The sequence below is a fragment of the Danio aesculapii genome, chromosome 3 (assembly GCF_903798145.1).
Source record: "Danio aesculapii chromosome 3, fDanAes4.1, whole genome shotgun sequence".
NCBI classification, from domain to species: Eukaryota; Metazoa; Chordata; class Actinopteri; order Cypriniformes; family Danionidae; genus Danio; species Danio aesculapii.
In genome coordinates, this window is record NC_079437.1 from 24,763,659 (window position 1) to 24,790,641 (window position 26,983).

The following is a 26,983-nucleotide window of genomic DNA, read 5'->3' on the forward strand; positions in this document are numbered from 1 at the left end:
TTCTCCGGTCTACCTCCGATAGGAGCACCTCCAATTCACATTTCGTTCAAAGATTCTCTTTTCGCTTGCTTTTGCCATTACTTTTTCATTTGGTTTTGCCAAAGTAGAGTCATTAACATATTTATTAGGGGTAGGAGGCATGAAGGGGTTTTGCGCTCGTGCACGTGCGCTCAGTTTCACGTTAATTTGGATGTACTGTACAAAGAGAATATGTGTGGGATTCCACGTACGCAGTGTTTCATACATCTGAATTTTTTACTGCGTATGCACATTTACAGCTTTGTGCGTCCGCAATGTTTTAGTATGAATTCAACGCAAGTCTTCGTACATGAGGCCCAAGGTCACTTGGTGTGCGACTCGCCATCTTACCTCACCTCTCTCCTCCACACTGTCCCGTGCTGACAATCATTCATACGCATTTTTAAGCATTAAATAAATAATATTTAAGCCTATTACAAACTTTTAAAAAGTCCCTTTGTTGTTGTTTTTTCCTATGGATTTGGCACTTTCTCTAATATTAAATAATGTAATCATTCAAAATGGTACAACAAGTTGTACAAAATGTTTCATAGAGCCGAAAAATCTTAGAAATTTGATGCTGTCAACATCAGGACTAGAGCTGAATGATACTGCAAAAAATCTGACATTGTGATATTTTGTTTTTCTGCTATATGAATATAATTTCACCAGATGGCTTGAAGAAACAAACATAAAAAACAAACAAACATTAATTTAGATTGGTTGGGTCAATTTTGTAAGTTGTGAATCATGTAGAAAAAAATTATAATAAAATTGCAAGAATAATTACAATAGAGCAAAACAGTAGTAAAATAAGCAGTTCTTTAGTTTTCCGGAGAGTCAAAAAGTATTCAGATACAGAAATTTAATCATGTAATGTGAAATAACACTGTATAGTCTTCATTTTATTAATAAATCAGTAAAAATGTTTCTTCAATAAAGTTACAAACATTTACGCTATTGCTTTACACTTTCTTAAAATGCCTTTAAAACACATGCAAATGATAATGTTTCACTGTGTTATGGTTATACTTTGCAATGACTCCACAAATCCCATGTATTTTCAATTGTTGATCAAATGTAATCCCATCTTAACATTGCATATCCTATGATGTCACTATTACAGACACAAGCATTGGGATATCGATGCTGAAATTATATATTGTGCAGCCTTATCAAGACTAAGATTAAGCAAAATGTGCTACTGTATATTAGCCAAGATGTTTTAACGAACAACTTAATAAATGTATTTATTTATGAAATTATTTATTTGTAATTAATTGAATTCATTTTGAATTAAGTTAAATCATCATTAATTTTAAGTTAATGTTTGCATGACATTACATAGTAGTGATGCAGAACCTGCAGCCTCTGCTACTGTAGTTGTACCTCACTACTGTTATTTCTTGCTATTTAATACAATATGTTGCTCACGTTACATGTTACAAGATTTTTTAATGTAAATTCAATACAACATGTCAACAATGTCAACTTTTTACTACAATCAACCCTTTAATCATTTATTAAACAGAGTTTGCCTGAAAAAAAATAAAGTTAGATTCTAAAGTTTCACTGTGAGTCTTGCCTTGCCATAATCATAGTCTGGATGGTGCAGTCAGACACACTGTGCTTAAGTCAAAGGATAAATGAAAAGCCTAGCTGATCTTGATCTTGCGGTACAATATATTGTTCATGCTTCAGGAAGAACGAGACCAACATCAAAGGGTTTTGGTGGACCCACAATGTGATCGTTGTTTTAAATAGAGGTGGTTGTGGATGAGTGAACTGGTCCAATTGGAGTAGGAGGGCACAGGCTGCTTGAAACACAGCCAAATGCACCCGGTGCCAAAGGTGGCGTTTGAAAATGGCAGGTCGACAGCACTTTGATGTGTGGCATCTGGAGCCTTTAAGTGTGTTTAGGACAGCTTCATCTTTAACTGCTTCCTAACCAGAATGAGGGTCACTTCTCCTGACCCCCTATAAAATTAGGCTTTATTTTGAATGGAATAATCTAGTGAGTTATGCATAGTATAAATTATTATTTTTATGTAAATTCAAATAACTTCCCTGTTCAGCTGCATCTTATTAGTGATGATATATTTACTGGGATGATGGCCTATCAATCACTTGAGATAAACCAATAGCCAACCACAACTATTCAGTGAGACAATCAATGTCTGACTAAATGTAATCCAGCACAGCACTGTTTTTCTGCCTCAAAGTCATTACACATAGATATTGATCATAATAGGGAATGTAACAGCAACTTCTGCTCATGCTGAATTCAATAATGATTTAATGATTTAAGGATTTAGATGTTGAACATATGAATCACAAAAATATGTCAAATCTGACCAGAGGCATATTTCTAACATAAAATAATAAATAAATAAAACTTCACTTTGCTTTTGTTACATTTTAATTTAAAGCATAATAAATGTCTTAATGATTTGACACTCTGGGGAGTTTAGGACAGCAGCAGAGCTTGGGGCGTACGATATTTATCATCTGCTGCAATATTGAAATTGCTGTGTTAACAATGTGAGGAACTTGAATTGTTGCTTGCTTTGAATATTTGAACTTTTATTTTACCAGGAATGACGCATCGAGATTAAAAATCACTTTTACAAGAGCGTCCAGGCCAAGTACACGTCACATGGGTCTAACAGACAACAAATAAAAAAACAATTAACAGTTAACATGAATCACACTGGCAAACAAACTATTCAAAACATCTACAAACCTGTGTTTCAATTTCTAAACCATTTATACTCTTTTAAAAAGCATTTAGTGAAATCAACTCTTTAAACTGCAATGTTGTTTGTAGATTATTCCATGCAAAAGGTGCTGCATATTTAAAAGCCTTGTTTTTCATCTCAGTCCGCACTTTAGGAACAGACAGTAAATGTGACCAAAGGCCATAGCTAATATATGTAATTCTGTAGATATGATGGGAGTAAACGCAATATACATTTGTAAACAAAGGTATGCAAATGCTTGAGCCAACGAATGGACAGGGCAGACCAACCTACCCTAGTATACAACACACAATGATGAGTAAGAGATTTAAAATTAGCTATAAGTCTTAGTGCACCATGGTAAACAATGTCCAATGCATGCAGACTCTGAGATGAAGCATTAATATAGATAACAACACCGTAGTCCAATATCGACATAAATGTTGCATCAACCAGCTTCCTTTTCGCATCAAAAGAAAGGCAGTTCTTAATTCTAAAATTCATTCATTCATTAATTTTCTTTTCGGCTTAGTCCCTTTTTTAATCCGGTGTGGCCACAGCGGAATGAACGGCCAACTTATCCAGCAAATGTTTTACGCATCGGATGCCCTTCCAGCCGCAACCCATCTCTGGGAAACATCCATACACACTCACTCACACTCATACACTACGGACAATTAAGTTTACCCAATTCACCTGTACCACATGTCTTTGGACTGTGGGGGAAACCGGAGCACCCGGAGGACACCCACGCGAACATGCAAACAGAAACGCCAACCGACCCAGCCGAGGCTCGAACCGGTGACTTTCTTGCTGTGAGGTGACAGCACTACCTACTGCGCCACTGCATCGCCTAATTCTAAAATAGAAGCCTTAATTTTTTTTAACCAATTGTTGAATGTAAGAACTAAAAAAATGTATCATCAATTAAAATTCCAAGATATTTGTACTCGGAAACCAATTCAAATATGGTGACAAAATGCCCTTTAACAGTTGTTTTAATCACAATGTCATGATGTAGTTAATATAAGATATAATGAATAAAAATTGGTTTAACTTTGTCAGTTTCGTCATGTGGACAACTTTTGCTCTTTATGATGTTTTTGGCACTTGACAGCCTTATGAAAGAAGGCATATATTTATTAACATTTTAAAAATTCTTTTAAAGTTTTAGGTTTATTGCAATTAATGGAGTAAAACTTGGTCTAAGAGCTAGTCTAAGAAATTGAAATGAATCCAGTATGTAGATTTATTCTGCAATCATTAGCATATACACAATAAGTGCATTTCTGCAAGATTGCACGGATCGCCTTTTAATTAAAGCACTGTGACATTAAAAATGAATAGGAGAAATTACGTTTTAAATTAGCAAATAGGTGAAGCAGGCAGTTTTTACTCCCCCATTTGTTCTTTTAGTCATTAACACTTTCTCTATCCTCTGCCAATATCAGCCAAAGTGAGACTTTATCAGCGGTGTTTAGTTTGTCCAGATGCTAAGCACTTCTTTTGTCTTGATGGTCATCAGATATGCTTGTCAAGGAAACAGCACTTTTCTGTGAAGATGTTGTGAAAGTACATGCAAAGTATAGACAGGCAATGCATGCTGTCACAGTAATGGTATGAAGATGAATAATTCACAGGCCTGATCAGACAGATGGATGTGTACCTTGTAGAGGGATGAATTCAGTGCATCTGTTGTAGTGGCCACGGCGCAGTGTGGCCCAGATACGCAAAAAGAGCCTTTTACAGCTTAAACAGAGACACACAAATGGTCACACGTACACCGGAAACATTAATGAATAATGAACCTCCCACTCCTCAGAGAAAGACTACCTGCTGGGCTCCAAACTAAAAATATCCCTTTTAAAAGATGGAGAGGATGAACAATGGCACCTCTGCTTATGGCCTACAGGAGACTCTATAATCGCTTTCATCTTACAATAGAAAGCTTGAAAAATAGTAGCCAAAGCTATTCTGTGAGGATTAGCTAGTGAGCAGAGTACATCTTGTGCAATCTCTTGAAAAATGCATAAATGCAATGTATCAGTTAACAAATGATCAAACTCTGAAATTTATTTAAAAGAATCATTAGTGTACTTTAAAATTGTTAAGATAAATTTAAAAGTAAATATGCTGTTACAAATTTATGATGAAAAGTGCTGTACTAGGAGGGCTGAATAGTATATTGTTTGAGCACTGACTTCGCAATGCGTTTATCTGCAATAGTCACACTGCAGGATTAGTTTATTTATTAAACATTACAACATAAAGATATTATTAATTGACTTATATCTTTATAAAAGATATTGATTGTTCAATTTCTGTACCAAAACACCCCAAAGCACAATTACGTTTTTTTTGCTTGTAATTAATTACATCCACTGCATAAAAAGACTTCATCCCAGTTGATTTAAATTAATAAAATATTTCCAAATAGAGTTTTTTTAAGTCATCAGGTGAGATTATATTAACATCGCAACATATATCGCAGTAAAACAAATAATCGCAATCTCAGATTTTTCCAATATTGTGCAGCCCTAAGTACTACTAAAACTTTGGAACATAAATTTGTTTTTATTTTTGATACATAATAATTATTATTATTTTACATTTTCTTCCCTTTTTTACATTAGTTAACCTTCTCAAACCCTTTAAATGTCGACCCCCACTTTTTGAACATAGACATGAAAATAACATATTTTAAAAACTTAGCAACTTAAATGATCAATCTTCAACCAATCTTCAACACTTTGAGAATAGATTTAAACTTGGTCTCTTCAACCAATGATAAATCTTGATCAATCTTCAACACTTTGGTGAAAACTTGGTCTCCTTTTAAAGACTTTATGAAAACCCCGGATTAATGAAGGGACTAAGACGAAAAGAAAATGAATGAATGAAACAATAATGTGTATTTTACTGTATTTCTTAAAACTTATTTTAAAAATATCACCAGATTAATACTTATTTAAAGCTGGGGAGACCTAGTAGTAACATGGAAAATTACATAATGTTCATTCAGCTTCAAACTCCTCAAAAAAGAGAAATCTGTAGATTTTAGCCACACATATAATATGAATGCCTATATATTAGAATGACTGCCTTGTTTCTATCAAGTACAATAGTTATATTGTGTTTCTTCAGTCTATTTTATTTTATATTTAATGCAAAGACATACAGGCATTTGAAGTGTTGCATAAAGGGATAGTTCAAAAAAGAAAAATTGTAGTTAATTTACTCATCCTCGGGCCCTCAAAAATTAGGTGAACTCTTTCTTTGATCAGTAGAACAATATAAAAGATTTTTTTTATGGTGGTACTGTACTTTGGTGATTTATACATTGCAAACTTCCCTCAACATTTCTTATAAAATTTGCAGAGCAAACAGAATACCTAATGAGTTAATCTATGTAATTTGCATGATTTTGTTTGCATTTTTCCTTTCAGGCAATTAAGCATTAACTATGTAAATATACTGTGGTAAAACATGGCAGGCTTTTAATTAAAATAATTGTGTGCTGTCAGTCTGTCAGAGACAGTTGTTAAATGATGTGTCTGCAGCTGTGGATGTTTGCCTTGCTAATGTTAGCATTGCTCAGTCAGAATGTAAGCAGGGGAAGGACTGAAAGACTAGTGTCAGTGAAGATATGCTGACTGGACAGAGTCACTGTTTATACTCATTCAAGTGTTTTCATGTGCACTAGTCAAGTGTAATTACAAGATCTAAACACTATTTTAACTGAAGATGATATCTACCTCCTTCCTCTAGCAAAGAACTAGTCTTTGGCTTGAGCAGTGACGTGGGATTACATAGTTGCATAGTGGCTTTTTATGAATATTTACTTACAGTATTTTAGTTCTTCTTTTCATCAAATGATGCTTTACATGTCATTTTTTATGTTGTGTTTTAACAAAGACTTTAGAATACACAAGACAAGTCACTCATATAGATTTAAAAGGGGAAAAGTGTAACGGTCAATATGGTGAATGAAGCCCCGCCTTCTAGTACAGGAGCTAATCATTGATCGCTATTGACTGACGTTTCTTTGGGGGAGGGGCTGGGACCAGATGTGAATTTCTGCAGATGTTGTGTGACTCAAACGTTTAGAAATGAAACCGAAGAGACAACTGTTGTTTAATTTTATTGTTGTTTCCTAATATGAAATGGAATCGCAAACTTGGCAAACAATTTTGTAGAATTTAATATTTCCCCATTCACACAGAATAACTGAGCATACTTCCCGAGAGGTGTGTCAAAGATGGATGTCAAAGATACGATTGGGCAGGCTGCCTGTAAATCAAACTCTCGACAACGGAATAGAGCCTTCCCAGCAGATTGCTGTTGTACCCCAACGTTGGGACGTTGCATTTTGTTTGGAAATGAAAATCGGGTTAATGTCAGAACCCAACGTCAGGCTGACGTCAATGTCCAACATCGGACCGATGTTGCATTTTGGTTACTTTCCAACGCAACCTAAAAACAACAAAATATCAATGTCTAATGATGTTACAGCTTGACGTTGTGTGGATGTTACCAATATGACATCTATCAGACATTGGATTTTGGTGGCCATACCTGAAGAATAAATGTCAGTATTTGACGTCAATATGACGTTGGTTAAGATGTTGGCTCGACATTGGATTTTAGTCACTTTGCAACACAACCTAAATTCAACAAAATATCAATGTCATTTCATGTCATTATTGGATGTCAAAATAACATTGTGTTTACATGCTGGTGACCTAAATCTAACTTAATATTAACATCTTATGACGTTGTGTGTCTGCTGAGTTAGTACAGTCCGAACTGATTTACAACTTACCTAAGTATATGAGCCATCAAGTTAGACACGAAGAGACTGTAGCAGTATTAGTGACACTTAATATATTGGCAGCCACATCAGTTTCAGCCAATTATTGCTCATTTTTACTCCTACTGCTATTGGATCTATAATAAACGTTTGTGCTAGACGGAAGACAAGAAGTTGTTTGTGTAAAAGTTTTTCAGTGTAAAAAATAAGACTTCAGAATTGCAACGTGTAAATGATTTTGAGAGAAAAAATCTTGATGTTTCCTTGTTTTCTGCAGATAAGGTTTTAAAACAAACCAGTTGTCCACTGCATTTGATTACATTTTGATTTTGTAATCAGACTCCAACAAAATTATAGCCAAAATAATGTCTTAGTCCAGAAAACTCTTTAAAACCAAGGGATCTTTAAAATCCTAATTTGTATTAAAAAACGAGCCCTGATTATGAGAGCATCCCTGTCCTGCCTGTGTGTTTGTTTGCTTTGTTTTCAGATAAAATGCTCCAGATGAAGATTTTAGGTGTTTAGATCTCATTAGTGTGACGGATCAATAACATTGTGCAAACAGACAATCTCCCCATCTGTTTAGGAAGAGGAAGTGAAGCTCCGCTAAGCAGGAGCTAAAAATAGAAAGAGTCCAATAAGGATGTATGCAAAAAAATACAAATAAATAAATAAAGATTGTGTCTCTTTCAAAGTTCTCTCTGCCTCTGTGTCTTTCCCTAGAGGTGGCCAACAATTCATCCAGCAATGCTGCGAGACTCTGGCTTCATACCTTGTGCTAGTTTCTATGGAGATGCCAGTGGGCAAATACACAAAGAGACACAGAGAGAGAGAAGGAGATAAAGAGAGCAGGGAAAGAAAAGCTAGTCCTCCGTGGAGAAGAGCTCTTGGCAAGCTTTCAGAACTGGATGCAGAGCAGCGTTTATTTCCTTTCAGACATCGACAGTGAGAACTGAGGGAATGTGAAATGAATAATAATGAAGGGCACTTCATGAAGCATATTTACCTCTGCGAGGCACCTGTGAAAAGGGAAATAAACTGTAATGAAGGGAAGACCGGCTAGTAATGGCACTTCTCTTTTATTCCACACAAATCTGAGTATTACAATCCTACTGGGAACTCAAAGCTTTATTGAATTGGGCAAATTGCTTATATTCAATATAATTTTTTTCATTTTTTAACATTTAATTTGAGCTACTTGCAAATTAAATTTCTTTCATTAGTTAAGCTTGATGCAGTAAATATCAGAAAATAAAACATGTCAATACACTTTCTTCATAAATATATTTGATTAATCATTGTAAAAGTAATAAATAAAATAATTTCTATAAATGATAATTAATATGTGATATGTATGTTATTAATCAGTATCTGGACTTCTGTTTTTACCTACTGTAATTTATAGATTTTTTCTTTTGTTATATGCCTGTCTATTTAATATATGAGCAATATCATATGAGTGGCAGTGTAAAATGGCTGTACTGAATATCGGCATTGGTGGGAGGCGTGCATTGGCTCGAGCTGCCGGCCGAGTGCCTTAGTGTCCCACCAGTGATGATATATAGCCATATCGCACTGCTACGAGAGTTTGACGGAGAGTCTCAAAAACCCTTTTGTAGAGGAACTACTTTCTTGCGCCATTCATTCACATCTGCAGATGATGTCAGAACAGCAGAAACCGTTGCTACTTCAGAAACGTCATTTTAGAACTAGTATTTGGATGATTCTCTTGTGTAATGTCTAAAATAATGACAGAACAGGTGATCTTGCTGACATTTTAAGATTATAAGGTTGAACAACATAAAATGCCATCAGTCTGCATAAATTTCCCAGTATTTCTTTGCTGCAATTAAGATATCACAATAATTAACCCCGAAAGTGCCAGAGCAAAGCAAACACTCCCAGATTACTATGTATAAATACAGCGTTACAAAATACAAAAGAGAGAGACCAACTTAAGGGGGTCACACACCAGAACCCCGCATAGCGCCACACAGTGCCATACATTTTAGAATTCTAAACATAGGTTTCTATCAGGGTACACACACCGGCGCCGCAAGTTGGTGCCTGTCTGCGGTGCCCAGCCACGACTCAGGCCACGGTTCATTTTTGTCAGCTGCCAACGCACTGAATCTCAGAAATTATGAATATTTAAAATAGGCACTATAAAAAAACTGCATGGTTGCAATCTGAACAACTACATTCTTGCCTAAAAAAGCCTTAAAAGTCCATTGTGTTGTTCAACAGCTGCAATATTTTTTAAACTGTGGTCTTCTGCTTGCTACTCGCATGGGGTGAGTAATACACAAGGGTGAAGAGGCTGTACGAGTGCTGATATTACTATAATATCTCACTGCTACCAGCCAATCAGTATCGAGAACCAGACAGAACTCTTGTATATGCATGTATGTATATATGTGTACTTATAGAGTATTCAAAATTTTTTATATTAATATATTACACATTATAAAAATGATCACATTTTAAATATAAAACTATCATACGATTTATTATTATTATTATTCATTCATTCATTTTCTTTTCGGCTTAGTCCCTTTATTAAACTGGGGTCGCCACAGCGGAATGAACTGCCAACTTATTCAGCACATGTCTTACGCAGGGGCTGCCCTTCTAGCCGCAACCCGTCTCTGGGAAACATCCATACACACTCACACGCATACACTACGGACAATTTAGCCTTCTCAATTCACCTGTACTGCATGTCTTTCAACTGTGGGGGAAACTGGAGCACCCAGAGGAAACCCTCGCAAACGCGTTTGAGAACATGCAAACTCCACACAGAAACGCCAACTGACCCAGCCGAGGCTCGAACCAGCGACCTTCTTGCTGTGAGGCAACAGCACTACCTACTGCACCACTGCGTTGCCATAATTATTATTTCTATTATTATTATTATTATTATTATTATTATTATTATTATTATTATAATAATTATTATTATTACTATTATATTTGTCATTGCAAAGCTCATGACAAAAAGGTTTTAATTATGGTGGGAAATTTTATTATTTATATATTTACAATATATATATAGATTTCCAACACCAGCTCAAAAGAATCCACACACAATCAGACATTCCTGTCAAATGAAAAATGAAAAACACACACACACACACACACACACACACACACACACACACACACACACACACACACACACACACACACACACACACACACACACACACACACACACACACACACATATATATATGTATATGTGTGTGTGTATATGTGACAGAATTGAAATCTGCCTGAGCCTCAAGCAGATCAGCACATCAGCTGTGTGATGTAAAGCTGAACACCTCAGGCAGGACAATTCAGCTTTGACTTTTCTCTGGACAGCCTAGTGTACTGCTGAGGTTTGGACTGCATTACTTTAATCTCCCTGGGTAGTTTCAGAAACTCCCTGACATCCACCACCGAGCCCTTTGTCGTGCAGATGTTTCACAGCAGGTGGTTTTCCTCACAGCAGAAGTCCTGCAGGAGCTTCCTTTACCCTGACTCATCTGCATTACTGGTCAAGTCCACAGAAAACATCTGCAGGTGCCACGACCTTGTGTTATATCTGTATAGAGACTGAAAAAATAAAAACTCACAGTCCCATACTCTCACAAACTAGCATTATCAAGGTCTGGATTCATTAGAAATTCATTGGATTTCTTTCTTTCTTTCTTTCTTTCTTTCTTTCTTTCTTTCTTTCTTTCTTTCTTTCTTTCTTTCTTTCTTTCTTTCTTTCTTTCTTTCTTTCTTTCTTTCTTCAATTTTCAGTGCTTTTCTTTATTTCTTTCCTTTTATTATTTAAAAATATTTCAGCTTATTGCCATATACATTTTCCTTATTTTTATGTTAACTTAAAGGGCACCTATGATGAAAATCATCTCTTGTAAGATGTTTGGACAGAACTGTGTAGGTATAGTGCATCCACAGTCATATTGGAGTAATATAAAGTCTCTTTTTTATTTATTTTTATTTTCTGACGTTAAAATGGGATCCAAATCCCCGCATTTTGAGGCCCACCGCAATTTGATGTACAGTAGGAGTGCGATTTCCCCGCCCACCGATTTTATTGACAGCCGCGTATTAACATGTCTTCATAGTAACTCGTATAATCATATCAACAAGACAGGACGTGCGCAAAGCAACTGGGATTAAAAGATCTGTTCAGCGCTCTGTGATCATCAATGATCATCAAATGTGATCAAGAATGAGTTTAAAACATTTTTAAAACAGTGTATGTTTGTAAGGAATTTCAGTGATTTTACCGTCTTTATCACCACAGCTGCATGTGCAATCCCGGTTTGTGGACGTTAAATAAGGTTTGTGTATATTAATGTGTATCCTGTCACATTTGCAGTAAAAACAGTACAAAGTAAAAAAAAAAACTGAGAACTTTGTAACAACATTGTGTGTGACTCATCGTTGCAACTCCACAACAGATACATCAAATAATCATTGGGAACGTTCTTAGTATTTCTCACAAACCTTACGTGAGATCTGCTTCCTTCTGCTTCGTTTATGTCTGTCACTGTGCAGTTTATCTGACACAGCTGAGGCGGAGATTGAGGCACACTCTGACAGGCACGTGGAAACGGTGGGCGGGGGGAACTAGTATTAAAGGCACAAGCCACAAAACCAGCTACATTGTGTTCAGAGCAGAAAATGCCAATATTCTGAAAGGTATAATAAATAATCTGCTGGGTGTTTTGAGCTGAAACTTTACAGACACTTGTCCTAAATCTTGAAAAAGGGGTAAAATAGGTGCCCTTTAAAACTAAAAATATCTAAATCTAAATAAATAACTAAACAGTAAACCTTTAACTAAACTTAAAGCTTAAAACAAGAATAATACTAAATAAAACAAAATTAAAATACTTTAAAGGGCACCTATAATGAAAATCAACTTTTGTAAGCTGTTTGTACAGAACTTTGTAGGTAGGTAAAGTGTGTTCACTGTCATATTGGGGTAAAATAAACACAACAAGTCTCTTTTTTAAGTTTCCTGACATTAATATAGGATCCAAATCCCAGCAATTTTATGGTCCACTGCAACGTGATCTGATGGGTATTTTGAGCTGAAACTTTACAGGCACATTCTGGAGACACCAAAGACATCTTGTAAATGGGATAGAATAGTAAACCTTTCACAAACATATTTAAAATATTAAAACTAACTACTGCATATAATCAGTGGTTTGGAGAATTTATTATATTGTAATTAATTAATTTATTTTACTTAATATTTCATTAACTTCCATTTAGCATTGAAAATTTAATTAGCAGTTGGGTCCAAAAGTTAATTTTCAACTTGTTGCCAATGTTGGCAAGAGAAATCATGAATGTTGGACAATTAATTCTGACATGCTGCATCATGAAATCCAGCCATCATTTATGGACAGATGGTTGTACATGTATCTTCAGAGTCTCTGTGATAAGCAGCCAGATAAACGAAAGACAATGTGTAATGTGGTAAGAATTCTGGAGCCAGTGGTAATGGCATCACTGTAAATGAATTTCAGGGCTGCAGGGGGGCTTTTGCACCTCTCTCTATCGCTCTCCTTCAGTCCATATGTCCAGAACAAGCGCCTCTTTCATCCACTCGTTCACAAAAGCCTCCTTTCAGTCCGCTGAGAGATGGCTTCACACCAGTTCTGTTTCCAGAGTGATACCCAGTAAACACGGCGAAGGGAATGCCAAAAATCACTGGCCTATGGGTCTGTCCGTGAGGCAAGGAGAGATGGTAAAGCAGAGCGATCGAGCTGTTTGTTTACAGCCATGCTCTTGTCAGCCTCCATTAGAACATGTATAATGTATGTGTTGAAGAGCGAGTCTGAAAATGTCCACTGGGCTCTTGCTGTGTCTTCAGGCTCGCTGGTATGGAGGAGTTTTTGCCACCCTTGCATGTGCACTGACTCCAAAATGAGGGCATTTTGAGGCACCCCCCCCCCATGCTTGTGACCTCAGCCTGACTCCAGATACTCTGAATCCAAAACGGAAATGTAGAAGTGTGGGTGGGCGGCCAAAGCGGAGAGCAGAATTAGACTGATTACTTTGGTCTCATTTGGTATCTTGTATGGAGTTTGCATTACAGGGCAGTTGAATATTAAAGATTGGGATAGAAATAGAAACTATTTTTTAAATGTCAAATTAAACACCAGAAAACTGCAGTTTAAATTAATATAATAATATTTGTATTATTATTTTTTAAATTTAAGTTATTTTGGGACATCAAGTTAAATTAATTTTAAATGAGAAAAAGTTCATTGGCAAGTTTTTTAAAATAAACTGAATACAAATGTATAATATTTCTAATTTATCGCACATAAAATAAAATTAAATAAAATTAAATAAAATTTTAAAAATCCCTGTAGTGGGTTGCAGCTGGAGTGGCATCTTCTGTGTAAAACATATGCTGGAGTAGTTGGTGGTTCATTCCGTTATGGCCACCCCTGATAAATAAGGAACTAAGCCGAATGAATGAACTTAAATTAAATATGTGTTTTATCTCCTCATTATCTTTATTACAAGTATCTCTACCATTGTCATTATTCAGGTTGCTGTAGTTGTCGTAGTAGTCGTCGTAGTAGTAGTAGTAGTGGTTGAAGTTGTAGTTTGGGTTTTTGAAGTAGTTGAAGTAGTATCTGTAGTAGTAGATGTCGTTGGTATAGTGGTATCAGAAGTAGTGGATGTGTAGTCGTAGTAGTAGTAGTTGTTGTCTGTGTAGTAGTATCAGAAGCAGTAGACGTTGTTGATGTAGATGTTGTAGTAGCAGTCATTCCTGTAGTAGTATCAGTAGTAGATGTAGTAGTAGTAGTATCAGTGGTAGTAGTCGTGGTAATAGGTTCAGTAGTAGTACACATTGTAGGAGTAGTAGTGGTTGTGGCTGTAGTAGCAGTAGTAATAGTTGTAGCATTAGAAACTGTTTGTAGTAGTAGTAGTAGTAGTTGGTGTAGTACTTGGGATTTATTTGTATTATTAGTATTATTGTAGTGGTTGTTGTTAATGATTATTACTGTTGTCCTTTCTTGCTTGTTTACTGTCATTATTACTATCATTATATCACTAGCATTGTTGTCACTCCTTATATAAGTTACTTGCTTCATTTAGTGACTGTTATTGTTCCTTTTGTATGTACTCTGACCCGTTTACCAAGTTACCTTTACATGCACGCACACACACACACACACACACACACACACACACACACACACACACACACGCGCACACACGCACGCACACACACACACACGGGAAAAAAAAAAAATAATAAAAAATAAATAAATAAATAAATAAATATATATATATATATATATATATGTATATGTGTGTGTTATGATATTTAAGCATTAGCAGTTGGCCCCAAAAGATAATTCTCAACTAATCGGGAGAACCGGGAGAATTAATTAATTAATTAAATTAAATATGTGTTTTATGGTATTTAAGCATTTGCTAAGTTTTATTACTTTACTTTTACTTATTTACTTTACTTTTACTACTTTTATTATTATAATACTTTAACTGTATTTTACAAATGTTCATCAACAAGCTAACTTCTGACTTCTCAATCTCTGCTAAAAGGTCTGAGCTAAAAGGTCTGAACTAACTTTAAAAGGGAACGTTGCTTCACCTTTTCAAAACAGTGTGGTCTAGTTTGATGTTCAAATGGTTTCTGAGGTGTATTTGTACGTGTAAAGAATAGGGATTCAAAGGCTCACTTTATCACACGATAGATACCATGGTACTTGTAATGGCTGTAGTACTGTTGTCATACAAATGTTTGGCTCCAGGTAAAACAAAACACATCTCTACAGCAGCTTGACACATAGCATGCATCAAAACTGACTTTTAATTACATACTGCTGTTTCATTCACTTGACCTTGTGATGACTTTTGAGACTAGCATATATCCCATGTACTTATAGAGTTATACCACCAGCCTTTATCTATGTGCCTGCATGGGAACATATCTTAAAAGAAAGAAAAAAGTGGGCTTTTAATAATGGATCAAGTTGAGTCAAAAAGGGCATCAACAGAGAGTAGATGAAAGTACAGCTCAGAGATAATAAGGCAGGCTGTAGCCACAGGCGTAGCCAGAGGAACTGAACCGGCTCGTGACACAAACACACAAAGATCATCAATTAACGACAATCTGCCGCTGCGCCACCATACTCTTGATTAAATGAGCTGTTTTACAGAAAAATCAAAGTCTCGTCTTCACTAAGCAGTTTCAATTTGTGTCACTAAACAAATTATTAATTACTGAACAAAACCAACAACATCAAACACCATCTGATAACCATTTGAGATCAGTTGAGTTCAAAAAGAGACAATCAGCATGGTGCCCAAGGCAGAAAATCGTAGGCGTTTTATAGCGTCTTTGTGCTAAAAAGCCTTTTACATCTAGTAAAAGCTTGTGGAAGTTGCTGTAGTCTTTTCTTCCCTATTATGATGCACATAAGTAAAACGTCTTCTCAAGCAAGAAAAGAAATCTAAGATGTATTTGTGTATTTGCTTGTATTTGTCGATCAGGAATTGATTGGAAGGTTTAAATGTAGTAGATCTCATGTGATTGACAGGTTGATCCTGGCCTCGAGCTAGTAAAGGGGACACTAATTAAAACAAATGTGCACCGAAAAAAAATTGAAAGTACTGGAATATTTATGGAATATATGTAAAAACAATTGTAGATTAAAAACAGACTCTTCATTTGAATAAGAGTTAACAATTAGGTAGAGGTGGGTTTCTGTCCACTTACAATCTCTGGCACATTCATTCATTTTCTTTTTGGCTTAGTCCCTTTATTAATCAGGGGTCGCCCCAATGGAAAGAACCGCCAACTTATCCAGCATATGTTATAAACAGTGGATGCCCTTCCAGCCACAACATAACTCTGGGAAACACCCACATACTCTTGCACACTCTTTGCACACTCACATTCGCTACAGCCAATTTAACTTATTTAATTCACCTATACCACATGTCTTTGGATAGTGGGGGAAACTGGAGCACCCAGAGGAAACCCACAAGAACATAGGCAGAGCATGCAAACTCCACACAGAATTGCCAACTGACCCAGCCAGGGCTCGAACCAGGGACCTTCTTGCTGTGAGGCGATTGTGCTACCCACTGTGCCATCATGCTGCCCATCTCGGGCACAGATAAACTGAAATATGAATGCAACATGGACCAAGACATATAAATGAACCAAAACTGGCTTTAAATTCAGTTGTAACCATAAAAACCCCATCGTCGTGGACAACTCTTTCTGCGTCTCAAGTCCGCTGACGTACATGGCTAGCTACTGGATAAACTGGTATCAGCAGGAAATCTTTTTATACGAAGGTAAGCGGTCTGCTGGTAGCTTGAAAAGGAATGCCGTCATACCGCCCTGTAGCATCCGTTTTAAAGACAAAATGCAGCCATACGTACTTGCAACATAATTTGCTATCTCCAGAAATGTTTATGGGGATGTCTTCAGAATGAGCCTCTTATTTTTTTGACAACGATTGAATAATTCACTCACAAACAAATTCACTTGACTCATTCAAGGTCTGACGCATATTTAACAAATCATTTGAATCCAAATGAATGCATAAATAAAGTATAACACTCAAAACATTTAAAAACTAATTTTGCAGGCTTTATTTTAAGCATTTCAAACTGCATAAATTGAGGTCATTTGTATTTATTTTTTATGAGTTGTCTCATTTTGTCATTGCTATTATGGTATTCTTGCACAATATTGTATTTAAAATTCAGATTTTTCAGTCAACAACTGAGTACTTCATAGTGGTAATAAGTTTACTTTCAGTCTCTAATATTTTTTGACAAAATACCTCATCTGACCTCAGAAGTCATCTCCAATCAAAGCTCTTGTAATGTTTAGTGAACTTCAGCTGCTTATGTTTGTGATTTTAAAAATAGAACAGCTTTTCGTCAGACAAGAAGAGATCTATTATGGCCCGTTTCCACTGAGTGGTACGGTACGGTACGGCACGGTACGGTATGCTTTTATGGCCGTTTCCACTGTCAAAAGGCATACCGAACCGAACCGTACCATGCCACTTTTTCGGCACCCTTTCGAAAGGGTACCAAACACGAGAAAGGATGCCAAAAGGCGGAGCTAGACGTGCAGCTGAACGCTATTGGTTTACAGAGATACGTCATTCGCTCACGCAACAAGCCAGAATGAAAACAAAGGAACCACCATGTTTTAAATACACAGCCGAGAGATTACAGCGGAATTACATATACATATAATAACGAGCCATGGTCGACCCTGGTTCAAACAAAGCCTGTGCCTTGTAGTTTTTAACGAGCCAGTCTGAAGCGTGAGCGGTTTCGCTTTCTTGCTTGCGCGTCTATACTTGAAATAACAAACTTCTTGAGCTGATGATAATAACGTGCGCTTGATTTTTGACGTGCTTTTGAAACCCGATCCTTTTCAGAAACTGACAAACGCAAGCGTTGCGTGAGTGAAGCGTAAAAAAACAGAGCGAAGCTGGAAAAAAAGGAGCACATTGTTTTTTCAGCAAACGTGAACAAACTGCCATGTTTAACTTTTATCATCACCTTTTGGACTATTATAAACTCGGAATGATGGAATTATTCTCTAACAAGAAGTTACATGTGCTGCTGAAGATTAAAGACACATATGAGAGGTCTGCTCTGACTCTGGGCTATATTTTGTGTTGTTTTTGAACCTAAATAAGGACTAAATAAATGTCTGTTGTGTAGTTTTTCTGTAATTGGTAAAAAATCGGCGACTGTAAGGGTCTGTATGTGTTCATATATGTTGCATTTATTTATTTATTTTATCTCAATACAGATGTTACAGTAGGCCATTTCGCAATGTCACTGATCTGCAGTTATAATCAACACGTTCATAGAAAAGTTAGTAATAAACATTTATAGTATACACAAGTATTTATGTGTATAAAGCATCTGTTTTGTGAGAAGTACTTCTCATATGATATGTGAACAACCTGTACAGCTTTACTGTGATATTTTCTCAAGCAAAAATGACGTTGACTGAAACTTTCTGTCGTTCACCATGCCCACCAAAAGAGTACCATTGGTACCCTTTTAGCAGTGGAAATGCAAGCCTGATAAAGGTGAGCCATACCAACCCGTACCGTACTGTACCAGTTAGTGTAAACGAGCCATTAGTTAGCATGAAAGCAGACATTTGGAGATGTTCGGCCTGTTTGGAAAAATGTGCATTAGTCGTTTGTTTGATAGAAGGATTGTAAATGAGGCACTTAAATTTATATTTTATTTTTAAAAAAGTCTACATCATGAGTGCTATATGCTGTTTAAACATTATTAGTGCAATAAAAGTGGATACACTAACAGTTAAAAACCAGCTTGCCTTAATTGTATAAATGTTAAAACATTTTTTTACTAATCTGACATGGCTAAATTAGATTTTTCTCTTATGCACTAAAATAATGTAATCAACAACAAGTGCATATTGCATGTTTCTTCTGTAGTGGCAATAATTGCAAAGGTTTTGCAACTTGCTTCCAAGGCGATGAGGCTCCATTTGAGGTCCAATATGAGTGGAAACCTAATAAGAATGGAGACCTTACACGCGCACATGTAGGCCTAAGAAACGCTGTGGGTTTCAAATCAATTTCAGCACCAATCCCCATGAATCTCGCCTTGTGAAGATCACAGCCAAGCAGTGAAAAGCTATTCATCTGGGTAATTCCAAGGTTACATATAAAAAAAGCACTGTAGCTCAATGCACGCTGTGGCGCTTGGCATGAATTTCCATATTTCATAAACAGATGTGTTGTTTACGGGTGGCAAAGGTGTGTAGACTAGACTATTTGACCTTGCAAAGTCATGGTAATGGCGAAGGCAACAGCTGTTTGGCCATAAGCAGATTTACAAGAGACACTGGTAACTCGTTATTATTCAAAATTATTTCTTCATATCGAAGGTATTTAAGATGATAATTTGTGGTTTAGGGCATAATGACATAACATAATGTGAGGAAAATCTCGTTTTTGACACTGTTGCGTCATTTAATTTCTTTCCTGCCCAGAGCAGGATGTGTGGTGCTCTTTTACCTTGCCACTTGATTTGTTTCTGTTATTCCCATTGGGGACGACTGAAGTTGAGTCTTCATGGAGGCGGTCCAAAAGCCAGAGCAGGAATTCCAGAGCGTCATGCTGGGAATTCCCTCGAAACTGAGCACCATATTTAGATACCGTCATCTGGACAAGACAAAAGATAAATGTCACACAAACAGTACTGTCTGATTTTGTAAACAAATCTTTTTTTATTCAATCACCACACTCCATGTAGATGATTCAGTGTTGCCTATTAAATCTCTAAAAAATGGAATCCTGGAGTCTTTGAATAATAGCCACAGTCAATCTGACTCAGAATCTGAGCAGACGGTTTGTTACTGAGATACTGAGATGCAATGGAGAGCAGATAGAAGATGTAAATTGCATTCTGCTAATCAGTGAATGATGCTATGTAGATCATGACAATGAATGACTAAAGAACCCTTTTTACATCTGTAATCAGAAAATTATTAAATGCGTTGGAAAAAAACAATAGAAGTCATTTGTTTTGCTTTACAATATTGGTATTAGTAATAGTATTTACACATTCAATTTCCTTCCATGTGAATATACAACATTTATAGAGTGTCAAGTCTAATCTTTTTTTGTAAAATAAAAAAAAGGATTCACCATTTCCCATTAATTCAAATTGACCTATGAGAGACACATTTGCTACTATTTTTATTACCACCACACAAAAAAAATTGAGTACATGTTATGACATAAGTCATAAATTCTTGAACCACTCAGATGAGCACTCAATTTGAAAAATAAATAAATAAATAAATAAAAATGAATTTTGGGTCAATATGACCTAAAACACAGGTGTCAAACTTCTGGAGGGCTGCAACTCTGCAGTTTAGTTCCAACTCTAAGTAAACACCTGATCAAACTAATTGACTCCTTCAGGCTTGTTTGAAACCTATAGGTAAAGTCGTGGTCACACTGCACTTTTTGTCCCATAGACTTCCATTCATATGCATGCAAATGCAACAGACCGGAAATGCAAGCTCGTGCGACAAGTTTCGCAGTTCGCTGCATTGGAAAGTTCAAACTTGGTGAACTCTGACCAGTGAAATCGCATCATGTGATTGCATGAGACCAATCGAAGATTAAAACATGACCTCTCTGTGCAGAAATGTAAAATATGGACCAATTGCTTGCTTTTTTAATGTCTAATCATTTTTTTAATCGTTTAATCTCGCTCTGATTGGCTCCGTACAACAGAATTTCGCATGCTCAAACTCTAGTGTGACTGCAGGTTAAGTATGTTGGAGTGGGGTTGGAACTAAACTGTGCAGGGCTGTGGACCTCAAGAAACTGAGTTTGACTCCCCTGACCTAAAGAGAGATGGGTTACGTTTTGAAGGCAGTAAGGTTTGTTTTTTAATTCAACAAGACTTTATTAAATTAACCAAAAAGTTGGTAAATACATGTATGATGTTCTTTTGAATTATCTACAGTAATGGCAATATAATTCTGAAAATTAACAGTACCATGCTTAATCAACAATATTAAGCAGCACAAATGAAATATTTACATGACCTCTATATACAAACAGAAACTTTGAACTGTAATATTATTTCAGTGATAAAAGTAAATTAAAAAAGTGTCTACCGACTTCAAAGTTTTATTTAGAAGGTATATTGTATAAATAAATTCTGTATATCATATTGCATCTTATAAACCATCACTCCAACATGACTTTCAGGCAGCAGAAGTCTCAATATAGTCCACATCGTTTTCGTAATCCAGTTTTAAGTAATCTTGAATGTCAGGTGTATTTAAAATCATAGTTTTAATGCTGAGTGACATAAAGATTAATTACACCAGAATTAACCATATGAACTCAATCTAGCAGCTGGGAGCAAATTGCAGATAATAATATAAAGCCGTAGGCCTACAGACTGAGATAACGTAATAATCTTAATATTAGTCATACTGCGTAAAAATGGGTCATGTGGTCACAGAGTTTAAGCTCATCTTCAAAAGAATGAAAGCTAGTTTTCTTAATAGTATCCCTGACTAAACGCCTCGTCCTCAGAGGAGAAGAACAACAATTTATTTAGAGCACAATTAAGAGCATGTGACAGAGAAACTGCAATATACGCCTCATAGGAAATAAATAGGTCAGAGGTCACTAGACTTTGTTGTGGACGAAAATGTAGCCTAATGTTTCATTTATAACATAGTACAACTTTTTATTTAACAAAAAAATCATCAAAATGTATTTAAAAATTTATTAAATTTAAAGTATCAACACCTATATGGCCCTAACCCGGCGCAATAAGGCGCAAGACGTGTTTGCCGCGATTTGTTGCTATTTTTAGACCAACGCAACCCTAATTTGCCCACTTTGCATCACGTTGTTTAAATAGTAAATCCATTTGCACCGCTTTGTGGACTCATGGGTGTTCTGGTCTAGAAAAGAGGTGTGTTAGGGAGCATTGTTGGCACATTGCTATTTTGAGGAACTAAAACAGACTGCGCAATTGACCGGGGGGCTTACAAATTGCATTTGTATAATATTATTTGATATTATATAATATTCATAATTTATATTTGTTTTAATAAAACAAGTTTAGATTTGTCATCCTGTCGGCTTTTGGAGACATATGCATCACCATATGGGGCATAAAAATAGGACGTGCGTTTGGATATAACTCCATATATATGCATATAATTTGACCACACTTTATTATTATTGTTCATTTATTTGTTTGCTGGAAATTAGAACTGAATTTATAAATAGTTTTGAAACAAATCTTTGCACTTAACAAACTAAATTAATTATGTAGGCTAATGGATGTCTTTAGTGGAGTGCCTACAACACCGTTTCCTTATACACGAAAGTAAAATTAAAGTAAAGAGAAAGTAAAGAGGCTGAATGGAGGTGGCTCATTCTTTATTCTCGCTGCGGATGGTCTGTTCAACTGTTTTCTCGCTAGTAAAGCGTTCAGTTTTTCCACTTACAAAATCCTCCATGTAAATAACAAATGGGCTATGGCGTGATACAACTGACTCTTAAAGGGAATGAGAGATGAGACTCTGATTGGTTTAATGCACGTTATGCTCAAAACACACCCATAATTCCCTAAGAGAATAATCACAACACTGTAAGACCATGTGCAGTGGCGTAAACCTTATTTTTCCATCTTTAAAAAAGCAAAAGTGGATTCGGACATCGCCTTAATGCTTTTGCACATTGCACTTTAGACTTTGCACCTACATCAGTAAAATAGAGCCCCTCTAGAGTTTTTAAGGCATTTTTTTGCTCAACATCCTGTCAGTGAAGCAAAATATAATAATTAAATTTTGACCAGAATGAAGTTTTTTGACAATGCACTTTCCTTTCCTGTGCTTATGTATTTTATTAAGAAATGTGGATTAATATAGACGTCATTTGTGATAAATTTTGACCCACCTCTAAACCCATAAACCTATAGGAAATCTAATTAAAATAATAAAAATTGTCTTTATTTATTTATTTATTTTTCTTGAATATTAATTACAGATTTCTATTAGGGCTGGGCGAAAATGCTATCTCGATAATTATTTTACATATTGAGTGATAACGAGATATACTTCAATATAAGTTGTTAATGCTTCCAGATTTAAAAGAGTACCCCAACAATGACTGAAGCCACAAAAATTATATAACATATTTTCGGCCAATACATTTTCTGTGGCTAAAAAAATTCAGTACATCTTTAATATCAACACACTTCTAGATTACCATTGTTGCATATTTCTGCTGTGTGATTGGCTCTTAGATCAATATAAAGTAAAAAAGTCTAGAGCTTATAATTGTTTTTGACATAAATTTTATCACAATTCGATATTATATCGTTTATTGTCCCAGCCCTAATTTCCGTATACCCCTCCAGAATTTTTTTTTTTTTCTGTGAGTGAAAGGCTGTGAAATTAAATGCAAATATCTGCTTGTTTCTTCATATTTTATCAAAAATTTTAGTGAAAGCCAGCAGACTTGTACTGAAATTTTGATTGCAACCTTTTTATTCCCAATACTGACAAAGCAACGACTTAATGTTGACTCAAATCAACCATTAACTCGGCTATGCTGCCTTGCGAGAAGGATTAGCTAGACATCAGTCAGGAACTGTACACAAAATGACCTTGTGATCTGTGAAATACCAGCCTGTCATCCATCAACCACATGCCATCCCTACCAACAGCTCCCTTTACCCTTTAACACATCATTGGTTTGGGTTCCAGCTCACAAATAGTCTTTTTCGCAAGATATTACTCTTCTGTGGCATTAAAAACTGCATAGTTGAACCAGTAACCACTTGTAATACTTTCACGGTGTAGTTCAGGTTCTCTGTAGTCTAATTAGAAATAGATTGCACTTTACGGAAAGCAATATTAAGCAAATTAAGTTAAGCGCAGTGGGAGGCTTAAATTATAGGGCAGAGCTCTTGATTGTTTATAGATGGCTCCCCGTATATGCAGTTAGGCACTCATTAACTCTTGTAGATGTCTCAGAAGCTGAGAGAGTTTATGTTGTTTCTAGACAAGATAGTCTGGCTCTGTCAACACAGGAAAAAGCAAATCATGTCTCTGGGGGCCTCATGTAAATTTACAACATGCAAGTCATTAGACTCTGAATCACATGAGCTTGTTAATGTGGTCTTGTTATGTAGTTAAATTAAATAGACAGTTGCAGGAAAACTTGATGTTAATTTACTCACTCTCAGTAGTGTAGGTAACTTTTGTAATAATTAGAACACTGAAGATTTTTATTGAGCAGCAGTTTATAAGCAACACTATCAGAGTTAAAAACCGACAATGACAAAACAAAATTAATAGAAAAACAAACATGGATTACATGGATTTGGTTATTGAAGATTTGACACAATCCAGGATCATTTGGTTCTTCAAAACTGATCTGAGAGTTGTTGTCATAGCAACAGTTCTGGTAGCTTAAATATTTTTACGCAGCGGATGCCCTTCCAGCTGCAACCCATCACTGGGAAACACATACACACTTATTCACACACATATGCCACAGACAATTTTGCCAACTCAATTCACCGTTACCACATGTCTTTGGACTTGTGGGGGAAACCGGGGCACCCGGAGAAAACCCACTCGAACACAGGGAGAACATGCAAACTCCACACAGGAATGCCAATTGACCAAGTTGAGGCTCGAACCAGCGACCTTCTTGCTGTGAGGCGAACGTGCTACCCACTGCGCCACAGCATCGCCATGCATGCAGTCATTCATTGTTAGTTCATGTTAACTCCCAGTGGCAGTGCATTAACTAATGTTAACAAGCCCAAATTTGGATGTTTAAAAGACATTAGTAAATGTCGAAGTATGATTAATAAATGTTGTACAAGCAATGATTGTAGATAGTTCATGTTAGTAAATACATTAACTAATGAAACTTTATTGTAAAATGTGACTGAAACTTCTAATGCTATGAAATGAAAGCATTTTGAAATGGAAGCAGTGTTTTTTAAATGTACTGTACCAGAATAATGTAGATGTTGCTCGAAGTGAAGCTATTTATGGCATTGATGATTTTTGATGTGGATTTATATCAGTATTATAATATTGATATATAATATAATATAATATATTATAATATAATATAATATAATATAATATAATATAATATAATATAATATAATATAATATAATATAATATAATATAATAAAATAAAATAAAATATAATATAATATAATATATAATTTTTTTATTTTTTTGGAGTTATTGTCATCTATATAGTGAGCAAAGCCTTACTTTGACCTTGAACGATCTTGTAATTCTTCATTCACTTAACATTCTGCCCTGACTGGGGCTCCTTCAAAGCAATCATTTTAGACTTTTGATAGTAGGGTGTGAATAGAGCTGGGCCTCTGTTTCCCATCAGAGCAGGTCTACCTTATGGCTACACACCAGCCTCTTCTCTGTGACGCTTTTCCATTGAAATATTTTCTCAATTTCTCCCACCAACTTCTTTAGCTACTCCTACTTCAAGATAAATGGCTTAACTCACTGTGGAGTAAAAAAAAAAAGATGACCCATAATATTTCATCTTAAAAGTATCTCTGCTAGATGCATTCTATTGTACATCTGCTTGTAATAAATCTTAAAGCAAAAATTCACCCAAAAATTATATTGTCATCATTTACTTATATATACATACGACTAATATATTATATTATATATACATATATATATATATATATATATATATATATATATATATATATATATATATATATATATATATATATAATATATTAGTCGTATATATATATATATATATATATATATATATATATATATATATATATATATATATATATATATATATATATATATATATATATATATATATATTAATCATGTGAACTATTTCTTTAAAGGGTCTTTGAAGATTATAAGCAAGTCAGTCCAGGTCAAATCAGGGCATCAAATGCAACTAGAAATTTCGACAATGCTGAGTGATTTTGACTATTAGCTATTGTAAAAATTGTTTAGGCTAGTCATAAAAATAGTACCCTAATTAATTTCTTTAAAGCTGGTCATACCTTCTTAAAAGTAAAATGACAAAAGCGGTACTGATAACATGTATAATATGTAACTGCTGAGAAGAAATACAAAATCTTCTGCCTTCTGTCTGCTCTGTCTTAAAGACCACAGTGCAAGCCCCTTTCGTCATAATTTCTGTAGTAAATGTATTATACTAGTAGTGCATTTCTGAGAAAGCAAAGCGTTACATAAGACTTGTGTTCCAGATTTGTGGTCAGTATCCAGTGTGTCGATGTCTTATCTGAGAAAGCACTCTAGTTTTTCAGTTTACTCTCCGTTGATAATGTTATCTGTGGAAAGTTTCTCATCCTGCATCTATTTTTTGCTCAGAAGAGATCATCCTGTGGGAAAGCATTTGCGCACATACAGTACTCAATAAAACGGCCACATCAGAGAAAGCTGTGAGTTGATTTTAAAGTTATGTAAAGGTAGTTGACACACAACATGTCCATTTTTCTTTACCAACATCAATATTTTATGCTAAAGATCTCTTTTTTGAAGTGAGGCCCTTGAAAAACTATTTTTGGCTCCCAAAAGCAACTTACAGTGAGCAGATCTTAAAAGAAACATTTTAGTGTGGAAAAAATAAACAGCCTTATTTGAAGTGGCAAGTTTAGATTGGTGTTAAAAAGTCCATTGCTCCATTGATAAAGAACCTGGACTTTTAAGTCTTTTGCGTGCTCCTTTAAAGGGATAGTTCACCCAGAAATGAAATTCTGTCATCATTTACTCACCCTTCACTTGTTCAG

At 35.5% G+C, this 26,983-nt stretch overlaps 1 protein-coding gene across 1 annotated transcript in view; it reads right to left on the reverse strand.

The window, feature by feature from the left end:
- Window positions 1-26,983, reverse strand: part of usp43b (ubiquitin specific peptidase 43b) — a 100,589-nt gene that overhangs the window by 72,389 nt on the left and 1,217 nt on the right. The window contains exon 2 of the mRNA XM_056453474.1: window positions 19,665-19,811. Within this exon, the coding sequence (XP_056309449.1) occupies window positions 19,665-19,811 (147 nt within the window). The remainder of the gene's footprint in view (window positions 1-19,664; window positions 19,812-26,983) is intronic.